At 43.0% G+C, this 21,300-nt stretch overlaps 1 protein-coding gene and 1 long non-coding RNA gene across 5 annotated transcripts in view; one reads left to right on the top strand and one right to left on the bottom strand.

Moving 5' to 3' along the window:
- Window positions 1-7,412, bottom strand: part of LOC130540934 (uncharacterized) — a 30,194-nt gene extending 22,782 nt beyond the window's left edge. The window contains exon 1 of the long non-coding RNA XR_008954967.2: window positions 7,165-7,412. This is a non-coding gene — a long non-coding RNA (uncharacterized LOC130540934). The remainder of the gene's footprint in view (window positions 1-7,164) is intronic.
- The window catches only part of ARHGAP44 (Rho GTPase activating protein 44), a 201,825-nt gene continuing 187,042 nt past the window's right edge, over window positions 6,518-21,300 (top strand). The window contains exon 1 of one of the 4 annotated variants that reach the window (XM_003829383.6): window positions 6,518-6,912. In XM_003829383.6, coding sequence (XP_003829431.3) covers window positions 6,860-6,912 — 53 coding nt within the window. In that variant the 5' untranslated portion in view covers window positions 6,518-6,859. The remainder of the gene's footprint in view (window positions 6,913-21,300) is intronic. The other 3 variants (XM_008954752.6, XM_008954750.4, XM_003829384.7) reach the window with 3 other exon arrangements.

The raw sequence follows: 21,300 nt of genomic DNA, 5'->3' as shown, positions 1-21,300 counted from the left end.
TCCTTGAAAAGTTTTCCAAGTTTTTCCGTGTTCCTGGTCCCCTCATGCTTCCTACCTATTTTTGAAAAACCTGTAGCAGGCTAGGCATGGTGGCTCATGCCTGTAATCTCAGCACTTTGGGAGGCAGAGGTGGGCGGATCACCTGAGGTCAGGAGTTTGAAAACAGCCTGGCCAACATGGTGAAACTCCATCTTTACTAAAAATACAAAAGTTACCTGAGCGTGGTGGTAGGCGCCTATAATTCCAGCTACTCAGGGAGGCTGAGGCACGAAAATAGCTTGAACCCAGGAGGTGGAGGTTGCAGTGAGCCGAGATTGCGCCACTGCACTCCAGCCTGGGAGACAGAGCAAGACTCCATCTCAAAAAACAAACAAAACAAAAAACAAAAAAAAAAAAAAAAAAAGAAAAAGAAGAGAAACACTTGTAGCAGTTCATATTCTCCAAGCAAATTAAGAGCTTCCTTTAAAATAAGTAAACATAAGATTGCAAAAGTATTCTTATACTTTTTTTTGCTTCTGTGATTAAATCCTTTTTCTTGTTTCTAAAGTTGTGTGTTTTTCTTCTTTTTGCCTTTCTGTCTATTCATTTTATCTATCTCTTTGAAACAACCAGTCCTGAAATTAATTGATCAATTACACCCTTAATTTATTCTAAGGTCTGTATTGGGTCTGCTGTACAAGTGTTCCTCTGGAACCCAGGAGAGAAGACAAGCAACTATCGGGGGAAAGTTTTTTCTTATGGCAGTGGTAAATGTGCCAGAAGACCAGAGGAAAATGTACAAAGCCTCTTAATGCACAGCTTGGAAGTGGCATACATCACTTCCACCCACAGGCCGTTAGCCAAAGAAGTCTCTTGGTCAAGTCCTAAGTTGTTAAGTGGGAAAATACACTCTGCCTATGATGAGACGATGCAAAGGTATATTAAGGGAAGGCTGAAAATTGGAGTTAATGGCATCTATTAATACCATGCCCAAAGATGGGAACATCTATCATCCTATTTAAAAAATATTTTGGACTAACAGATATACTTTAATGGTGCAAGTCAAGTTTGATACCTGCAAGTATAAAGGTGATTGGAATCTGTAATATCCTTCAGTTGTATTGTAGCACTGAATGTTGTTTTGACATATCAAATACTGTAAGGCATAGGTGTATCTTCTCCAACAGCAATTTATTGAGCAAATAGACTGGCCAGTTAATTCCCCAAAACATATTACTTAGAGATTTTTTACTATAAACCCCCATATAGTAGATAAGAAAAGAGTGTCCTGGAGAAGTCCAGCAAGATGATTGGCCATAATTATAATGAGCTCGAGCTTCCTGTTCTGCTTTCTCTCTTCTGTGGACCCTACACAGTCATATGATGTATAGGATGTTTCAGTCAACAAAGAACTGCATATACAACAGTGGTCCCATAAGGTTATAACACTGTATTTTTACTGTACTTTTTCTATGTTTAGATGTGTTCAGATAACACAAACACTTACCATTGTGTTACAATTGCCTACACTATTCAGTACAGTGACATGCTATACAGGTTTGTAGCCTAGGAGCAGTAGGCTATACCCTATAACCTAGGCATGCAGTAGGCTATACAATCTAGGTCTGCGTAAGTACTTTCTTTTTTTTTTGAAACGGAGTCTCGCTCTGTCACCTAGGCTGGAGTGCAGTGGCACGATCTCAGCTCACTACAAACTCCGCCTCCTGGGTTCAAGTGATTCTCCTACCTCAGCCTCCCGAGTAGCTGGGATTACAGATGCCCACCACCACACCTAGCTAAATTTTGTATTTCTAGTAGAGACGGGTTTTCACCACATTGGCCAGGCTGGTTTCGAACTCCTGGCCTCAGGTGATCCACCTGCCTTGGCCTCCCAAAGTGCTGGAATTACAGGCATGAGCCACCATGCCTGGCTGTGTAAGTACTTTCTATGATGTTTTTGCAACAACAAAATCACCTAATAATGTATTTCTCAGAACGTATCCCTGTCATTAAGTGACACATGAGGTTATTCTGAATTCTGTTCTGTAGACCAGCCCTGTTCAATGGAGCTTTCTATGATGATGAAAATGTTATTTTACATTGTCTACTATGGCAGCCACTAGCCACATGTAGTTATTGGGCACTTGAAATGAAAAACTGAAATTTTTGCTTTATTTAACCTAATTTAAAATAATATTTAAGTAACCACATGTAGCTAATAATTCCCATGTTGGCCAGGTGGCTCTAGTGAATGCTTGCTCTCAGAGTAGAGGTTAAAACATTCTAATTCAGGGGCTTCCAAATGGAGTATCAGATTTCTAAGGGAACATATCTCAGACAAATAGTACTACAACGTTGCTGAAGCAAGTAAGAAGCCCATATATTGTTGACCAAAGCAAGTGACAAGGTCAAAGTCAAGGTCAACAGGAGCAGGGAAGTGTAATCTTCCCATAGGTCAAAGCTAGGTATATAAGACATAGAAATTTCTTTCTTCTTTTCTCCTCTTCTTTCCCCTTCCCACCCTCCTTCCTCACCTCCTCCTCTTCTTTTGCAAATACATTTAAATTTTATATTAAGTCTATTCTTCTAGGTGGCAAAAATTAAGTTTTAGGCAATTCCCCATCTTGGCCAATGCTGCCTCCTCCTCCTGATCGTCATCTTTGATCTCAATAGCTTTCACATCCAGCTGTTTCAGGTACATTTGTGTATCCTCACAGCACACATGCAGACACCAAATCATCGCACATGGCTTGGGTGCAGGGAGCTCTGGGGCTGCCACTAGCCTGTGGTATGGGTACCTGAGGCACTTCATATAGATGTCTTACTGGTCCTCTGTCTTAGAAGGCAGAGGATCTCCGCGAGCTTGGCCATGCCTAGCCTTCACTCCAGGAGTGGTGTACAGTTTCTCCACTGTGCTCAGATGCCCCAAAACGATATGATATATCTGTCTTCAGTCTGCCTGCCCCCAACCTAATTGTTGACCATGGGTAAAAGCAAGGTGCATGCTACTTTCTCAGAGAAACCCACTGTAGCAGTCAGCTTAGACTCAATTATGTTACAGCAACAAACCTCTGATTTAAAACAGCAAAGATACCTTTTGCTGGGGGGCCACATCGCTGTTCCACAGCATCCCCTAACTGGTTCATTGCCAGCGTTAAGAAGAAGAGGGCAGGATCACAAAATGACTCCTAAAACTTCCGCCCTCAGAAGAAGCGTAAAAGTCACCTCTGTGCATATTCATTGTTCAAAGAAAATCACATGACCGATCTTTACCTCAACAGTAAGGTAAAATAGAGTCCTTCCCATAGGGATTGGCAGTGAAATTTTTTGGGCATTAATAGTATCTGCCCAAGCATCATCTACTTTTCTTCTCTCTTTCTCTCCCGCTTTCCAGTCCCCATCACCATCTTCAACATCTCACAGCCTGTAGGTTCTTTATTTAGACTAAGCAGGATGATATATGCTTTATAATCTACTATTTCTGACATAGACTATTAAAGCTCCAAAGCCTGTATTCTGGAAACTCAAAACTCTTTTCTTGAAGAACTCTATTCTGTCACATGTGTTTCTGAAGCTCTTGTTTCTGCACTATTATCCCTTCCCCGGGGTAGAAAGCAGAAAATGTAGTAGCTGCTTCCTGAGTGAAGGAAGCATTCAAAGGAAGACAGAAAATCTGTGGAGAAGCCACCAGTTAATAAAACATTATTGGACCACACTGGCAGGGGAGTCTGCCAAAGGGATTTCCCTTTGGAACGGAAAAATCTTGGGATTGAAGGCAGGGGCTGGCATGATATTGGAGTTGTCTACCAGAGTTCTTGAGGATTAGTGCTGACAAGTAGAACTTTCTGAGAGGATGGGAATGTTCTTTATCTGTGCTGTCCAGTACAGTAGCCTTTAGCCACATGTGGCTCTTAAGCACTTCGAATGTGACTTGGGTGACTGAGGAACTAAATTCTGTTTTTATTTTATTTTATTATTTTATTTTATTTTTTATTAAACTTTAAGTTCTGGGATATGTGTGCAGAACGTGCAGGTTTGTTACATAGGTATACACGTGCCATGGTGGTTTGCTGCACCCATTAACCCATCATCTACATTAGGTATTTCTCCTAATGCTATCCCTCCCCCAGCCCCTACCCGCGACAGGCCCCAGTGTGTGATGTTCCCCTCCCTGTGTCCATGTTTTCTCTTTGTTTAACCCCCACTTATGAGTGAGAACATGCGGTGTTTGGTTTTCTGTTCCTGTGTTAATTTGCTGAGAATGATGGTTTACAGCTTCATCCATGTCCCTGCAAAGGACATGAACTCATCCTTTTTAATGGCTGTATCCATGTCCCTGCAAAGGACATGAACTCACCCTTTTTTATGGCTGCATGGTATTCCATGGTGAATATGTGCCACATTTTTTTTTATCCAGTCTATCATTGATGGGCATTAGGATTGTTTCCAAGTCTTTGCTATTGTGAACAGTGCCACAATAAACATACATGTGCATGTGTCTTTATAGCAGAATGATTTATAATCCTTTGGGTATATACCCAGTAATGGGATTGCTGGGTCAAATGGTATTTCTAGTTCTAGATCCTTGAGGAATTGCCACACTGTTTTCCACAGTGGTTGAAGTAATTTACACTCCCACCAACAGTGCAAAAGCGAGGAACCAAATTTTGAACTTTAATTAACTTAAATTGCAACAACCACATGTGGCTAGGGGATACTATATTCAACAGTGCAGTTCTGGAAGTTACCAGAGATAGTGTTGCTAAAAGTCATACAGTGACCTTAATGTCTTACTGTTTATACACATAAAAAGCATGTTGTACTTTGCTTTTTTAAAAATCTCAAAATGGAAATAATTTCACTTAATATAGACATCATATTGACATTATAGGTACAATATAGTTGGTTAAAAGCAAATAATGCCTTTGTTTATTCACTGGCTGGAGTTGTCTGACCTAATAAGCAGAGGCTAAATTCACAATTAATTAAAGATTTCGTGTTCATTCAGCCAAGACATGCCTCAAACCATTTTTTGTTCAGCTGGCCAGCAAGATACTTAGAGCCATATTTAGGACATCTTGCAACTATAATCAACATATGCAAAATACCCTATTTCAAAGAAGATCTTTCCGTTATAAGATTAGTAATTCTGTTGTATGAATAGGATTTTTCTCTATTATGCTAAATATAATCATTTTGTAGTAAATGAATATGGCAATGTACCATATGAAAATTTATATGTAATTTGATTATTGGTAATTTAACAAATAGTTCTCTTACTGAAGATCAGGCAGCATATTTCTCTATTTAGGGATGAGGAAACAGAGGTTTGGAGAGGTTAAGCTGTTTTCCTAAGGTTATATAACAGGTATGTGGAATTCTGACACAGGAACTCCTATCTGTTTAATCCAAAGTGCCTCACACCCAACAATACTGCTTTTACTTGATATATAATGATAAAACCTTGATATATAATGATAAAACCTAACTGCAATCACCAATCTTTTTCTTTCTTTCTTTTTTTTTTTTTTTTTGAGATGGAGTCTACCTCTGTCACCCAGGCTGGCGTGCAATGGCGCGATCTCCACTCACTGCAACCTCTACCTCCCAGGTTCAAGCTATTCTCCTGCCTCAGCCTCCCAAGTAGCTGGGATTACAGGTGCCCGCCACCACGCCCAGCTTTTTTTTTTATTTTTAGCAGAGACAGGGTTTCACTGTGTTGGCCAGGCTGGTGTCGAACTCTTGACCTCGTGATCCACCCTCCTTGGCCTCCCAAACTGTTGGGATTGCAAGCGTGAGCCACCGCGCCCGGCTCACCTATCTTTTTCTAAGGATAGAGACCAAAGAAGCCACAACCCCTTCCAAGGAGTCAACTGACGCCAATGGGATGCTGTGGTGCAGGACACTTGGGGGGGTGCTGCAGCTGATGCCCCTTGGTCTCCTGGTGGTGGAAGGGAAATGGGACTAGATACGAGATTGGCATCTAAGCCATACAAAAAAGCTGTCTCAGACAGGTTGGGCCAGTAAGCACAATGTCACTATCTATATTGGCTTCTGGTTACCTAATGGGTTTGGTTTGGTAAAAATTAAGAATCAGACTTCTGGGATGCAAGCTATGCCTGTTCAAAATCTGCTGTCAGCCCCTGTGTTTCAAGCTTAACCTTGAACCTCATCATTAATCAGGTGACCTTAGACCGTTTTATCAGCCACGTATCTGCTAGCATAAATCTCCCTTCTGTGAATTCAGAACACTGATGCCTCACATTCACTAAAAATACAATGAGAGACAGATGCTCACTTTCTTTATTTGCTGTTGTGTTCTTGGTCCCACTTTGCCATTTTTAAAACAGGAAAACGTTTCCCTTACTCGAACGCTAAAGTGCAAAGCTGCTGGTGACGCTGCCTTCTCCCACCTCCGCACTCCACTGTCCTTGCAAACTTTGGACAGAGGAAAGGTGGGCACGGGGCGCGAAACTACAAGTCCCGGCATGCACGGCGTTCTCCGCACAGGCGCACGGGGACCGCCCGGCCAGCCGGTCAGCCAGCCTGCGGAGACTCCCGGGTCCCCGCGCCGGACTGGGACTGGGAGCAGGCAGCCCGGGCGGAGCGGGCCGGTGCCGAGGACGGCCCCGGGCATTGCTCTGCCCCGGGCATTGCGCGGCGCGCGTGAGGGGGATGCGGCAGGAGGCGGCGCGGCGGGAGGAGTAGGCGGCGGTGCCCTCGGGAGGGAGCTGCGCGCGGGCCAGACGGCTCCCGGAGGCTCCGCAGTGCCGCCGCCGTCGCCCGGGAGGCTCCGCGCGGGAGCCATGTAACCCTGCGGCGGGCTCCGGGCTGCTCCGTCCTTCCCCACCTCCCGGGCTAGCGCGGCAGCGGGGCCACGATGAAGAAGCAGTTCAATCGCATGCGCCAGCTGGCCAACCAGACGGTGGGCAGGTAGGTCACCCGCGGGCACCGGTGCCGGTGCGCGCCCGCGAGGCTGCATCCGCCGGGGCGCGCAGGTGATGGAGCCCGCCCGGCCTCCAGTCCTCCTTGCTTCAGTCCTTTCCCCTGCACCAGCTCCCTCCAGGCGCGGCTCGCAGGCGCGACCCCTCCTCCCTGAACTTCCCAGACCCCGGAGCTCTTCTCACTCGTCGCCTTCTGCTCCGGGCTCCGGTTGCCAAGCGCAAAGTGTGACGCATCCTTTACCTGCGTCCCCGGCTGCCCCTTCGCTTCGTCCTCCCTGCCTTTCCCCGGGACTCCCTTCTCCCTCTGGCCGCCTATCTGCCTGGAAACAGGTGTTTGCTCTGATTGTGCTGGAGGCAGCCGAACCGCAGTCGGTCTCCGGAGATCTCTTCCCTCCCCTCCCCGGCGCCGAGTTCAGGGCTGCTCCCGGGTCCAGGGAAAGTGCTGGGCCTGGTCGGCCTGCCCCTCCCGCCGTGTTTGTTTTCAGGGACTATGACTGTACGCGATTCTGGATCACTTTCCTGGCCGGGTTTTTTAAGGCGTTTGGTGGGGGGAAAGGGTGAGGGGTGGGAGAGGAAGGAAGGTGCTGGTGGAATGGCGTTGCTGCCTGCTTGATGTTAGGACTGATTTCAGTGGAGGGAGGGAGGCTGCAAAAAGGGGGCCCAAGTCCTCGGGAAGATGAGATAAGCAGAGAATCGCAGCCAGGTAGGGGAGGGGGACAGAGGCCCCACAGTCAGAAGAGTCAGGCCCGGGGAAGCTGCAAGACCCCGCCTGCTGCCATCACGGTGAAAATGGGCTACATCTGGACTCCAGGAGCGGCTCTGCAGGGTGCCAACATCTATTAAGGTTACATAAAAATCCTGGTGGGTCGCTCCCAAGACTAGACATTCTTTGAACACAGGATCGTTAGGTAGAAGGGATTTTTCCTGGAACCCCTACTCCTGGGGAGGGATTTCCGTTGCTGCTGTGGCAAAGGAATTCAGGTGTGCTGTTCTAAAGCAATCAGAAAGCAAAGAATCCAGCCTTGGGTGCAGTTCAAATGCAAGCTCAACACTTCGAGGGCTCTCCACTAGGTTTACCGAGAAACCGAATACCTTTCTTGGGTGGGAAGTGGAGCCTGAACTGGCATCTGGTAGGATGGGGGTGGGGACATCCCTGGGGAATAGGGGACATCTGAACTCCCGTCTAAGCATACTGCCCTAGTTACAGTGGGCATTTGAGGGCAGGGGATGCGGTGGCTTCTTATGCTTCCAGGGACTCCAGATGGTTTCCAAGTAACAATGTCTAAAATTGACTTGGATTCATTTTTCCTTCCCAAACACATGTGCTTTAACATGAGGGGGAATTTATGAATAGCAGAGTCAGATTAGCCCAGATTTCTGGCATGGTATTGCCACAGATATAGCCTCACGTGGACTGCCTTTTGATGTGTTGGATGCCGAGATAGTGTTTCCTGGTATTCGTTGTTTAGCAGATGACAGTCAAGCCGACCCGTCTTTAATGTCTTGGCTTCTTCATCACCCTGCAGGCGGGCATTGGCCATCACCTCAGACCAGCCAAGTGACCAGGAGGCCCCTGACACTAGACTTGGGTTGCTGGTTTCTCTTGGTCTTGGGGTTTCAGTGCCGTGCTAGAATCTAAATGTTCAGAACATGTTTATGCCTCCTCCCTGGCCTTCCTGAAACACAATTCTTCTTTTTTTCAGGACCTGTTTTTAAATGGGGGAGATTTTTGCGCCATGGCATCATATCTTATTTTTCAGCCTCATCCATGGGGGAAATGCAAAATGGTGAGGGGAGGTTGGATTTCAGAAAAAGTGGTCTTAGGTATTGAGAGCACGTTCTTGGAAGTCCAAGCAGCTGGTTACCAAGAGGTTCTTTCCTCTTCTTTGTTGGGGCTCTGGTGGATGTTGGCCTATGGATGAATTCTGCCTTTCTCCGTTGGTAGCCATTGCGTTGTGCACTGGGCCAGGTGAGGGCCAGCCTGTATCGCTTTTGATGAAATCCAGAGCAAGCCTTTTAAAGCAAAAACCAGTTCATGTTACCTTGCTGCTGAAAAGCTTCCAGCGACATCTGATTGTGCTTAGCATCTCATATCTTGCCAGGGTTCTACAGGACCATCCTTGGTTGGCCTTTTTTCTTAACTCTTTTTCTCCCCGTTCTCATCTCTTCACATTCATGGAGCTCTAGCCGTGTGGCCTTTCTTGCCCCAAACACACTGAGCTCATATCCACCTTGAGGATTTCGTTTTTACTGTTTTCTCATTTTTTTTTGTTTTTTGCTTGGCTGAGAATGTGCTCCTTCCAAGTAGCTTTTTCTCATCATTTCAGTCTTGGTTCCAAGGCCTTCAAGAGGCCCTTCCTTCCCTATTTGCCTCCAGCTCATCATTTTTTCATTTCTGGACAGCACTCATCACTGATGGAAACGCTTTTATTTTTTATTTTCTTGTCTGTCTGCTTCCAGCAGAATATATTGATTGCTGTTGTATGCCTGTGTAGATAGTGCAATGCCGTTTAGACTACTGACTCTGAATCGATGTTGATTGCCAAGATTAAAACGGTTTACCCCAGGGTCCATGAGGGTCAGCGAGAGGGGCAGCATCTCCTCTATTATTGAGAATGTTTTGGGTCATGATCCTATGAGTATTGGAGTAAAAGAGCCCGCGGTTGCTTGTTAATTTCTTAAATCAGTAGAAGCACATAGGATTGGAATTTGGACTTTAGGTGTGCAGTTATAAAGCACTTGACTTTTATCCTTATATTTTTCTAAAGTTTTCCTCTTTCCCAGGGAGGACTAAGTGGACTTGAAAGTCCTTCCTCATGGCTCGCCTTCCCTAAGTTGCAGGTTCTGGAGTTCTGAATATAAAACTTAAAGTCATTTTAGCAATGTAGGAGTTGCCCTACTTAAACATACTCTGCTGGGTTACTAGTACTTTCTCTCGAAGTGCTCACATCCAAGTCATATTAAGGGCGTCAGCGACTATGAAAAGATTTGATAAAACCCATTGTATTTAACTGAGAAAAGTTTCAGCCCCTCCTTGGTCTGTTTCCTTAGTCTGCACGTGTTCCTACTGCTTTGAACTTTCCCCTTTCTGTCCCTTCACTTCAATCCGTCCTTTGGGAAGCACTCCCTGGCCACTGTGTGCCTCATGGTTAGGAGCACAGGCTTTCCACTGGAACAGGTTTAGTTTGTTGCTGACTATGGAATCCAGAGCTTAATTCTCTGCACATTAATTTTCTTACTTGCAAAATGGGAGTAGTAAGGATTGCACTGTGGTAATGTGGTAACCACAGTGATAACATAGATAACCTGTGAAAAGTACCTAGCAGTGCTCAGCACTAGGAAATGCTTAATAAATAGTAGCTACAAGTATCTCTGGGCAAATGTTATGACTGTTATTGAATTATATGCACTGTGGCATATGTACCTTTATTAGATGTCTACTGTGTGCCAGACACTGCTCTGGTTCAGGGAGTATTGCAGTACAGGGCAAACAAAATTCCTGTTTGCCTGGAACCTGCATTCTAGGCCGGGCGTGGTGGCTCACGCCTGTAGTCCCAGCACTTTGGGAGGCCAAGGAGGGTGGATCACCTGAGGTCAGGAGTTCGAGACCAGCCTGGCCAACATGGCGAAACCCCGTCTCTACTAAAAATACAAAAATTAGCTGGGCATGGTGGCGGGCGCCTGTAATCCCAGCTACTGGGGAGTCTGAGGCGGGAGAATCGCTTGAACCCGGGAGGTGGAGGTTGCAGTGAGCCAAGATTGCACCACTGTACTCCAGCCTGGGCGACAGAGTGAGACTCCATCTCACAAAAAAAAAAAAAAAAAAAAGGAACCTGCATTCTAAAAGCATGCTATGGTAATAATGGCTCACTTGTGTTATAATTTTTATCTTTTGTCATTTACTTTCCCCACTAGACTTTAAACTCTTTGGAGGCAGGGACAGCTGCCCTAACGCGGCCCTGTATAGAAGGTCCTCTGTCATTCTTTGGCAATGGAATGAGTTAGTGAACAAAAGATCCATGCACTATAGATAGGGGAGTCTTTTGAAGTAGTTCAAAGATGGGGAAAGCTCCTGATACCATGTTTCTTTAACGTTGTGATGGTGGTCAGAGGAGAGAGGAACAGCTGCACTGCTGAGCATTGGAAGGGCAGAGCAAGATTTACGGGAGAATTTGGTTCTTGCCTGATTGATGGCAGCATTTTTCTTTTTACCTTCAAGAGAGTCTAGCAGTTGCTGGAGTGAGAAGCACACCGAAAGGCATAGAGTATTTTTCTTGGAAGTGACATTTGCTTGGTGTTGGGTGGAGCAAAGCCCTGAGCTAAAATTTGGCACCCACGAGACCCACTAAGAGAAAGCAAATGGAAGAAGTAATGGTACCTTGATTTGGTGGGGAGGACTTTTTTTTTCCAGTCTGCACAGTGGGTTCACAGCGGCCCCATCCTCAGAGGGCTGTCATGAGCTTGGAGGGAGCCTGGTCCACTGAAGTCCTCAACAAATGGTTGAGGTGGTTCATTGTCACTGAACACCCATTCAAGTCTTCCAAAAATAATGTTGGCCTCCTAAGTAGAAAAGGATTCTTAGAAACGATTTCAACAGCTACTGCCCAGTGATGGTCCAAGTGGGGCTTGTCCTCTTGTTTAAAATGAGTGATGTTCAAAGTGTCTGGGAGTAGGTGAGGAACTGTGGGTGTGCGGGAAGGAGAAGGCTGGTTGGGTCGGGTTGAATTGTGTGGATTTAGAGGCTATGAGTTGGGGAGTGAAGACAAAGTTTTGTCTCTGGAGCCCTGTTTTCTGTTCCTTGACTGCTTTGCGTACATTGCAAAGCAGGCTTGGTTTCTGGTGCACAGCTTTGCAGGCATCATTGCTGCTGTGCAGCTCTTGGAATTCAGCTGCAGAGGCCTAGGCATTAGCCAATGGTGGGGAGCCTGGGAACTGGAGGCTGAGGCTGCAGCAGCCTCTAGGAGCACTGGTGCTGCAGACATTTTTGTCTGGGCCAAAGCTGCCAAAGTCAGTGAAGATCTTTTCCTTGAAGGTATCTCTGAGACATTGCCCTGCCGTGTAGTAGGCCTTCTAAGAGCCATGACCCAATCAATAGGACATTAGAGGAAAATCCGAACCAATTCCAAATTTGGCTTTGGACTGCTTTGTTCCTTCCCTTCTATTTCCCTTACTGTGAGTTAGACCTGCCAGACCAACACAGGCCCTGCCATGGGCTTCCTGTTAGCCCAGCAGGGCTGGGCGGACCCAAACTCGTCCCCCAAAGAGCGCTGTGCACATTGAATGGGTCTCAGAGCAAAGTTTTTCATTAGAGTTTTATGGAAGCCCAGGCCTTACTGCCTGTTCTGCTGTATATATGTGAGAGATAACAGAGTGTACTAACCCACCGATTACTGGGTTAGCAAATCTGGAGAGAATATTCTTTGCTCTTATCTTCTAAGATCCTTACTGTGTGGGTCTGCTGAGTTTCACCTTCTGCTGAGCTGCTGTCAGCAGTCAGCCTGAAGCTGTCTAGATTTCCTGCAGAATTCTGTTATCCCAGACCTGCAAGTCATCGTGAGGAAGCCATGCTCTTAAATAGCAATTAATCATTTTCCTTCCCATTTTGTCTCCATCAAAGTAATTTATCAATGATTTTTTTTTTAATGATGGGCAATAAGGACCATTTTTTTTTTTTCTCTAGAGAAAGTGGATCAGTAGCCATACGAATATACTGGTAATTTATGGTCATTCCTTTTAGAGGGGATTAGTGAGTATCCCTTTTATTAATAATCAAAAGCAGATTATTTCAAATGCTATTTGATAAAGACAGCAAATAATAAAATTATGCTTCAGCTCTGTGTGGATGTAGTTGTAGGTCAGGCAGGAGGTTGGGGGGAGAGTCAGAGAGTCAGGCCTCTTCCCTCGGGCGTGGGGCATCCAATTGAGCTGGCACCTGGAACTCCACCGCCTTTGGGAAGCTTGTGGCTGTCTAGCAATTTCAAACTCTTCTTTCTGTCCAGGAAGCAGATGTTTTGCTTTCATTTTCCAACTTTAGAGCTTATTTTTAGAATAAATGTTTATTTTCCCACAGAATTCAATTTACTTTTTTTAACCTTCATTTTGGTTATATAAGTAATATTTGTTTATGGTAGAAAAATCATAAACTTATGGATGGGCTAAAAGAAAAAAAAATCACCTATAATCTCATTACCCAGAGACTATAGTTAATATTTTGGATGTAGTCTTTCAGTTTTTGAGAAGTCTGTCTATCTATCTATCTATCTATCTATCTATCTATCTATCTATTCTTTAAAAAGAGTACAGACCATACTCTGTATACTGTTTTGTAACCTGTTTCTTTTTCCTTCATATTACATCTTGGATATGATCCCATGTCAATAACTGTTAATCCCCAGCATGATTTTTCAAGGCTATACAGTATTCCACTGTAGTTAACTCATTTTCTTTTGCTACTCACTTAGCAAATATTTCTCATGAATTTAGCTTCTTAGGATGAAGTCTTAGAAATGTAATTGCTGGGTCAAAGAATATGTGAATTTTTAAGACTTTGAATGTGTATATTATACACACATACATACACACTACTTTCACTGCAGCCTTGAACTTCTGTGCTCAAGCGATCCTCCATCCTCAGTCTCCCTAAGTGCTGGGATTACAGATGTGCAACACCATACCTGACCCCACCTCTTTTATTTTCTAGTGAGGCTGAACTTTTTTTTGTTTTTGTTTTTTGAGATGGAGTCTCACTCTGTCACCCAGCCTGGAGTGCAGTGGCATGATCTCGGCTCACTGCAAGCTCTGCCTCCCGGATTCATGCCATTCTCCTGCCTCAGCCTCCCAAGTAGCTGGGACTACAGGCACCTGCCACCACACCTGGCTAATTTTTTTTTTTTTTTGAATTTTTAGTGGAGACAGGGTTTCACCGTGTTAGCCAGGATGGTCTCGATCTCCTGACCTCGTGATCTGCCCGCCTCAGCCTCCCAAAGTGCTGGGATTACAGGTGTAAGCCACTGCGCCTGGCCTTGAGGCTGAACATTTTTAAAGTTCTCTTGACATTAGTTGCCTTTTCTAAATTGCCTGCGTTTGTCTTTGCCCCATTTTTCTAAAGTCATGTTCAAAATTGTTTTCTTATTGATGTTAAGGTAATTTTTAATATATTAAGCATATGTATGCTTTGTCATATGCCACACACATCTCCCTAGAGGTTTTAAAAATTTTTGTTGTATGTCTCTTTTTTCTTTTGGCCGTGTATAAATTTAACATGTTGTGATCTTAAGTCTATCTATTTGTGGTTTGTTCTTCAGTGTTATGTTTGGGGATACTTTGCCCACATGCAGATTATATAAATATGCATACATTTTTATTACTATTTACAATAATTTCATTTTACCTTCAGATCTCTAATGTGTCAGTCATTGATGTTGATGTATGACATGGCTTAGGTATAATACTTACGCTTTTTAAAATTGATTACCCTGCTATTGATTAGTGTAATTCATACCCACCATATTGAAGTATCATCATCATTGTGTACTAAAAAATTTCATCTACTTTTATCTTTTTCTATGATTTCTAGTTTGTTTTTTATTGTCTGTTGGTTCTGGCAGGAATTTAAGACGGGCTCAGCTACCCAGATAAGCAGTGGTGGGTTAATCCTTATCATGAGACCCCGTCCATTGGGTGGGAGTGGAGTCAGGCTGAACGTCTCAGCTCAGCTTCAACCCGGGCCATTCCTGGGTCTTTAGAGCGCAACAGCCTTTGCCTAAGGATCATGCTGTGTCTTAACCATAGTTAACCTCCAAATTGCTCCATTATGAAAGAAAGTTGATCAGTTTTCTTGACTGTGCTCATTTGTTTATTGTCTCTCAGTATTACTTTTTAAAAGTGTATATTAAGATGGGAAAAAATGGGCATTTTTACAATATTGAGTATAATGAGAATTCTTCTCATCTGGGAATAGGGCATGTTTATTCCAATCTACTTATAATCCTATAAAGTAGTTTTTGTCCATTTTGCTCCTATACAATTTTGCTTTTACTTATAGGTAATTTGTTACTGTAGCTTCAGTGATTTGAATCTTTTATTAAATTATATATTTTTTCTTACTCTTTGTTGCTGGAATGTAGCGAAGTTGTTGATTTTTATGTAATTATCTTAACAGCCGCCTTCATGAACTATCTCATTATTTTTAAATACTTTTTTTAAAAAAATTGAGTCTGTGGAATTTTCCAGGGAGACAATTAGGTCTTCTGCAAATAATAATTTTGTATTTTCCTCTCCGGTGGTTTATACTTGTTTTATTTTCTCACCTAATTGCATTGTCTAGGACTTATAGAACAATGTTAAAATATCATGGCAATATGTGGGCATTCATGTCTTATTAACCTCAATTAAAATGCATGATGATTGATTTGAGATATTTTGTTTTTTAATTATGTTACATATTGCATAATTTTATTTTACTTTGAGGTTTTCTTTGACATCAAAGTTAAATTTGATTTATCATGGCATTTGCAGATAATCACAATGTGTTTTTTTCTTTGATTTTGACATCACTCAATAATTTATTCCATATATATTTATTGGACACTTTTATGTTCCAGGCATCATTGATACATCAATGATAGAGTCAGTACCCATGAGGAGCTTGTGTTTTGAATGTTTGAACCTCAATAGATTTTCTAATATTGAGCTCTCCTTGCCTTCCTGCAGTTAATCTTGACTATGGTGTGTTCATATTTTTCGATACTGCTTGATTTAATTTGTTATTTAGGATGTTGGCATTCAACATTCATAAATGAAAGCATTTGATTTTTTCCCCCATATCTGTCATGTTTTGTTAATTGTGTAAAATGAGTTGTTCAATGTTCTTTTTGTTCCTATAGAATGGTAAGATGGAGAAGTACTCATTCTTTGAAGATAAAAACAACTTTCCAAGGGTGTTTTCTGGATGTAGTTCTTTGACAGTTTTCCAGATTTCTTGAATGGTTATTGGACTATTCATGTTGTCTATCTTTTCTTGAGTCAGTTTGAATAACATATTTGATAGAAAAGCATTCATTATACTATGATTTTAAAATTTAATAGAAAGTTTTTGAGTATATCATTGTATTTCTGTTGTCATTCCTAATTTACAATTCTGTTTTTCCCTTTGACAAGTTTTGCCCCAGAGGAAGTCTCTCCCTACCCCAGTCAGTAATTAGATTTAAGCTATTTTCATTTGGATTTCTTTCTCATTAGCTTTTGATCAGCACATATGTTTTCCAGTAAATTCTGCTTTTCTCAGATTCTTTCCTCCTGATTTCCCTGGGTTTACTTTGTTCTTTTCCTGGTCTTTAGTCTTCCATGTTGTGTTAGGATAGGTTAAGCTCTGCTGTGATAACACATGAGCTCTGGAATTTCAGGGGCTTAACATAGCAAAAGCTTCCTTTAAGCTCATGTGAATGTGATGTGAGTCAGGACTCCCATGGACAGCTCTCCGTGTGTGATTCTGGAACCTAGTCTATCCATCTTCCCCTCCACCTCAAAATCTCAGTATGTGGTTTTCAGTCAGTGCTAAAGGTAAAAGAGAAAATAGAAGTGGTATACTGGCTCTTAGATGCCTGGGCCTGGAATTCACAAACGTCACTTATGTTCACTTTTCATGGGCCAGTACTAGTTCCCTGGATATGACTGGAGACAGGGAGCCTCCACCCCTGTTGAATCTCCAGCAGTCTTCTTTCTCTCTGCTTCCACTGCTCATGACTGTCTTTTGAATCTACAGTCCTCTCTGCCCCGCCCTACCCTCCGACGTTCAGGTATGCTCACTGCAAACTCTGCCTCCCGGGTTCAAGTGATTCTTCTGCCTCAGCCTCCTGAGTAGCTGAGATTACAGGCAGCTGCCACCACACCAGGCTAATTTTTGTATTTTTAGTAAAGACAGAGTTCACCATGTTGGCCAGGCTGGACTTGAACTCCTGACCTCAGGAGATCCATCTGCCTTGGCCTCCCAAAGTGCTAGGATTACAGGTGTGAGCCACCGTGCCCGGCCAGAGAAAATTAATTTTTTGTTTTGAGCCCTTTCTACAATAGGGAGAGGAATAATGAAGAGAACAGAAACTATCCTACTGTACTGGAATGGCACCTACTTTATGGGGTTATTGTCAAGGTTAAGTAAGATAATAAATATAATATCCTTAGAATAACCCCTGGTTGTAATAAGCACTCAATAAATGACAGTTGTTACCAATATTCCTTGCCGTGCTGAAAGTGTCTTTGACATGAAGCATTTATTTTGTTATTTATATTCCTCATTACCTGAAAATTACAACTTGAAATTGATACCCATTTGTCTTCTTTTCCCAAATCAAGCCCAGTTTTTCTGTATTTAGCCAAGAGCATGCCTGAAGGCAGTACCTTGAGGTATCAGTAATTGTAATGGCTTCACTCATTGAATCCCCATTGTGACTAATAGTTATTGTATCACTCAATTTAAGTCTAGGTTAAGCAGCTGTAACAAAAGCCCTCAAGTCTCAGCTGCTTATAGCACTGGCCAGTGGAGGGTTAGAGGCAGCTCTTCTGAGACCCAGGCTGCAGTGGGCTCGGTTCCACACATGGTGCAGTGATGGCAGAGGCAGTAAATGAGGATGTGAGAAGTTATATCCTGGCTCTGAATATTCTGGAAGTGACGCGTGCCACTTCTACTCTCAAAGTAGAAGGCAATCCTGATACCGGCCAAAAGTAATAGAGCCACAGAAGCCACATCTGTGTCATCTGTTGTCAGGAACTAGGCTATGTAGTTTATAAGCATTATTTTAATTCACTCATTGCAACATCTCTGTGAATGGGGCTATTTACAGCGCCATTTCACAGATGGGGAAATAGAGGCTAAAAGCGGCAGAGCCAGATTTGAACCAGGGCCTAAGTAGGTCAATCGTAGGCAAATGCCTCTCCTGCTTCTCTCCCCCTAATCTTGTTATTTCTGCTGCCTCAGAGTCTCTCAAAGTTACTTCAGTTTAGGTGGTTTTAGAAATGCTAATTAACTGCTCCTGACTTGAATAAAAATAAAAATGTCACGTTCATTTAAGATAATTGAGTGTCTTGTATGTACCCTTAACCACAAGGAGCATAAAGTGAAATTTCTGCCAGTAGAAGATTCTTTCACTTTGTTTTTTTTATTGCAATTTCAGCAGAAAAGGTAAGAGAAAGTTCTTTGTAGCTCTATGCTGAGAGACAGCAGTTTATCTGCAAAAGCCTCTACAGACTCCTGTGTAACACATTAACCAAACAAGGACCTGAAAACATACAGTCTGAGAAAGGAATATGAAAAGTGGACAGAGCTTTTAGCACTAGGAATCTCATGCACACTGTTGCCTTTGCAGATGTGTGTGCACACTGGCTTGGTTTTCCTAGATGCTGTTTAAGTGTGTCCTCTGACGGACACTTGTGCAGTACGGCACAGACCTTCCTGTTTTATCCTCCCAACAACTCTTAAGAGTAGGTTCTGGTGTCTCCCCCATTTTCTACACAAGTCTCAGAGCAGGTGAGTGCCTTGTTGCTGCTGGTTGCATAGCTGGTGAGGGAAGTGGTTTGAGATTTGCTTCCAGAAATGCTTGCTCTGACATTGATATTTTTCATCACTGTACTTTAATGACTCTGCAGTAGGGAAAGAAGCATAAACAATGAAATGTCTAACATTAATGGAATGATTAAGTAAATTCTGGTACATTTGCACAATTGTAACTATTAGTGTTTTTATGACATTCAAAAAATGTCTAAGGGCCGAGAGACATGTTTATGATAGGGAATAGGATATATGAGTGCATACAGGGTTAAGATTGTACAGTATTTTAAAAAATGCATAGAAAAGTCTGGAAGGAAATCAGGAAAGACTAGAAGATTAAGCATAAAATGTTATCTCTGGGCAGGATTATGAGTGATTTGATTTCTGCTGCTTATGCTTTTTTTTAACTTCCAAATTTCTTAAAATAAACATGTATTTTATTGAAGAGAGAGAGAGAAAAAAAAAGCTTCCAGGGCTCAAAGTAGACAACTGTAGTCAGAATTTCTTAGAATGGTATTTTATTTTAACTTTGGGGCCCTAAAAAGTCTAAGTACAAATATGTTTCCAGTTGCCTTGACTCCTGGTTTTAAATGTGAGAAATCTCTTATCTTTAATGTTCTGGAAGGGACGTGATGTCAGATCTCATTTTCTAGGATAAAATAGTCTGCCATTGGAAAATGATATGCTAATAGCCTTTTAGGCCATTGCTACTAATTTTAAAGACATAACATTTTGAGACTTGGTCTGTATGACACATAGCTGAAATTTGCTGGTTCCCCCATAATCAGTTAGGATTCTCTGGGTGCAGCAGCAGAAATAGACTCTAGCTAATTTTAGCAAAAAAGGAGTTTTGGGAAGGGTGGGGATGGTTGAAAAATCAAAGGGAAGAGCTGGACAGTGCGGCCTGGGAGTGGCCACAGAGTGTCCCTGCTGCAGGGCAAAGGACAGCCTCATCAGAGGCCACTGGCAAAGGGGTTGCTTCAAAATTCTTTTCTGTCATTGGGTCACTCAGGTGATTCACATATGACAGTCTAGTTCGTTAAGTCCGATCTTCACTTGGGAACAGTGGGAGAATAGGAATTCTTTTGATTGACAGTCTACAATGACAGCAGTGAGGAGAGGCAGAGTGCAAAAGGAAAATCAGACTCTTGGCCCGAGGACAGGGAAGGGATGATGCTGTTTAACATACCCAGTTGTTGACCAGGCTCTTTAATCAGTGACGTCAAAGACCCCACCTTGATCGATTTGCCAGGGTTCTACTTACTGATTTAGTGTGTTTCCTGGCATTCAAAGTAGTCCATTCTTTTTTATTTATTTCTTTTTTTTTTTTTTTCTGATACAAAGTCTCCCTCTGTTGCCCAGGCTGGAGTGCAGTGGCGTGAGCTCGGTCCACTGCAACCTCCGCCTCCCGGGTTCAAGTGATTCTTGTGCCTTAGCATCCTAAATAGTTGGGACTACTGGCATGTACCACCATACCTGGCTAATATATATATATATATATATATATATATATATATATATATATGTTTTTTGTTTTTTTGTTTTTTGAGGCAGAGTCTAGCTCTGTCAGCCAGGCTGAAGTGCAGTGGCGCGATCTCGGCTCACTGCAACCTCTGCCTCCTGGGTTCAAGCAATTCTCCTGCCTCAGCCTCCCGAGTAGCTGCGATTACAGGCGCCCACCACCAGGCCCAGCTAATTTTTGTATTTTTAGTAGAGACAGGATTTCACTGTGTTGGCCAGGCTGGTCTCAAACTCCTGACCTCAGGTGATCCACCCGCCTCGGCCTCCCAAAGTGCTGGGATTACAAGCGTGAGCTACTGCGCCCAGCCAATTTTTGTATTTTTACTAGAGATGGGGTTTCACTATGTTGGCCAGACTGGTCTTGAACTCTTGACCTCAAGCGATCTGCCTGCCTCTGCCTCCCTAAATGCTGGAATTGCAGGCGTGAGCCACCATGCCTAGCCCCAGAGAAGTCCATTTTTATCTCTTACCTATCCAGTTGGCTCCTATGAATCCATCCCTGAATTATATTTTATCTGTTTCTCCTTTTTAATTTATTTAAATTTGATTTAAGAGACAGTGTCTTACTCTGTTGCCCAGGCTGGAGTGCAGTGGCGTGGGTCATAGCTTACTGTATGCTCAACTTCCCGGGCTCAAATGATCCACCCATCTAGGCCTCTTGCTTTTTAAATTTCTGTATCTTAATTATAGTCTGCTTCTCTAGCCTTGACTTTTGCAGGGACTCCTTTCTTTGTATTCTTGCCCTTAGTCTCTTCTTCCTCTGACATCCCGCAACACAGCCCAGACCATATTTTTGAATACATGGACTGAAGAATGTAATTTTCCTTTTTTTCAAGTTTTGTTCTGTGGGGAAAAAAATCCTAGCACTGTTGGAAATACTGCATACTATAAATTTATCTTAGAAATTTACAATCTATATTTGTATTTACGGCTCTAAGAAGTTCTGCAGTTAAGAAAACTCGTGATCATTTGTATCTCTTGGATTGCTTTTGGTTATAATAACAGATGTCATAATTCAGAGTGGCTTAAACAATAAGGGAACTTTTATTCCAGGATGATAGGGCATCCAAAGGTAGGAAGAGTCCAGGTGTCTTGTGATTAAGTCACTTGCTGTCTTTCTCTCCATTTTTCTTCGCTTTGCCTTCGTCTGTGTCTTGGCTTGTTTCCCTGTCAAAATACAGGTGTTTGCAGCAATTAGGGTGATTTGCTTCCACGTTCACAAACCAAAGAGGAGACAAAGAAGCAGCCCAAGTGGTCCTGATCATGGAATAAGAGCGCTTTCCTCTAGTCTAGGCCAATTTATTTCACACGTTT

The sequence above is a fragment of the Pan paniscus genome, chromosome 19 (assembly GCF_029289425.2).
Source record: "Pan paniscus chromosome 19, NHGRI_mPanPan1-v2.0_pri, whole genome shotgun sequence".
NCBI classification, from domain to species: Eukaryota; Metazoa; Chordata; class Mammalia; order Primates; family Hominidae; genus Pan; species Pan paniscus.
Note: the sequence above shows the minus strand (reverse complement) of the source record. Positions and strands in the feature narration are given on the sequence as shown.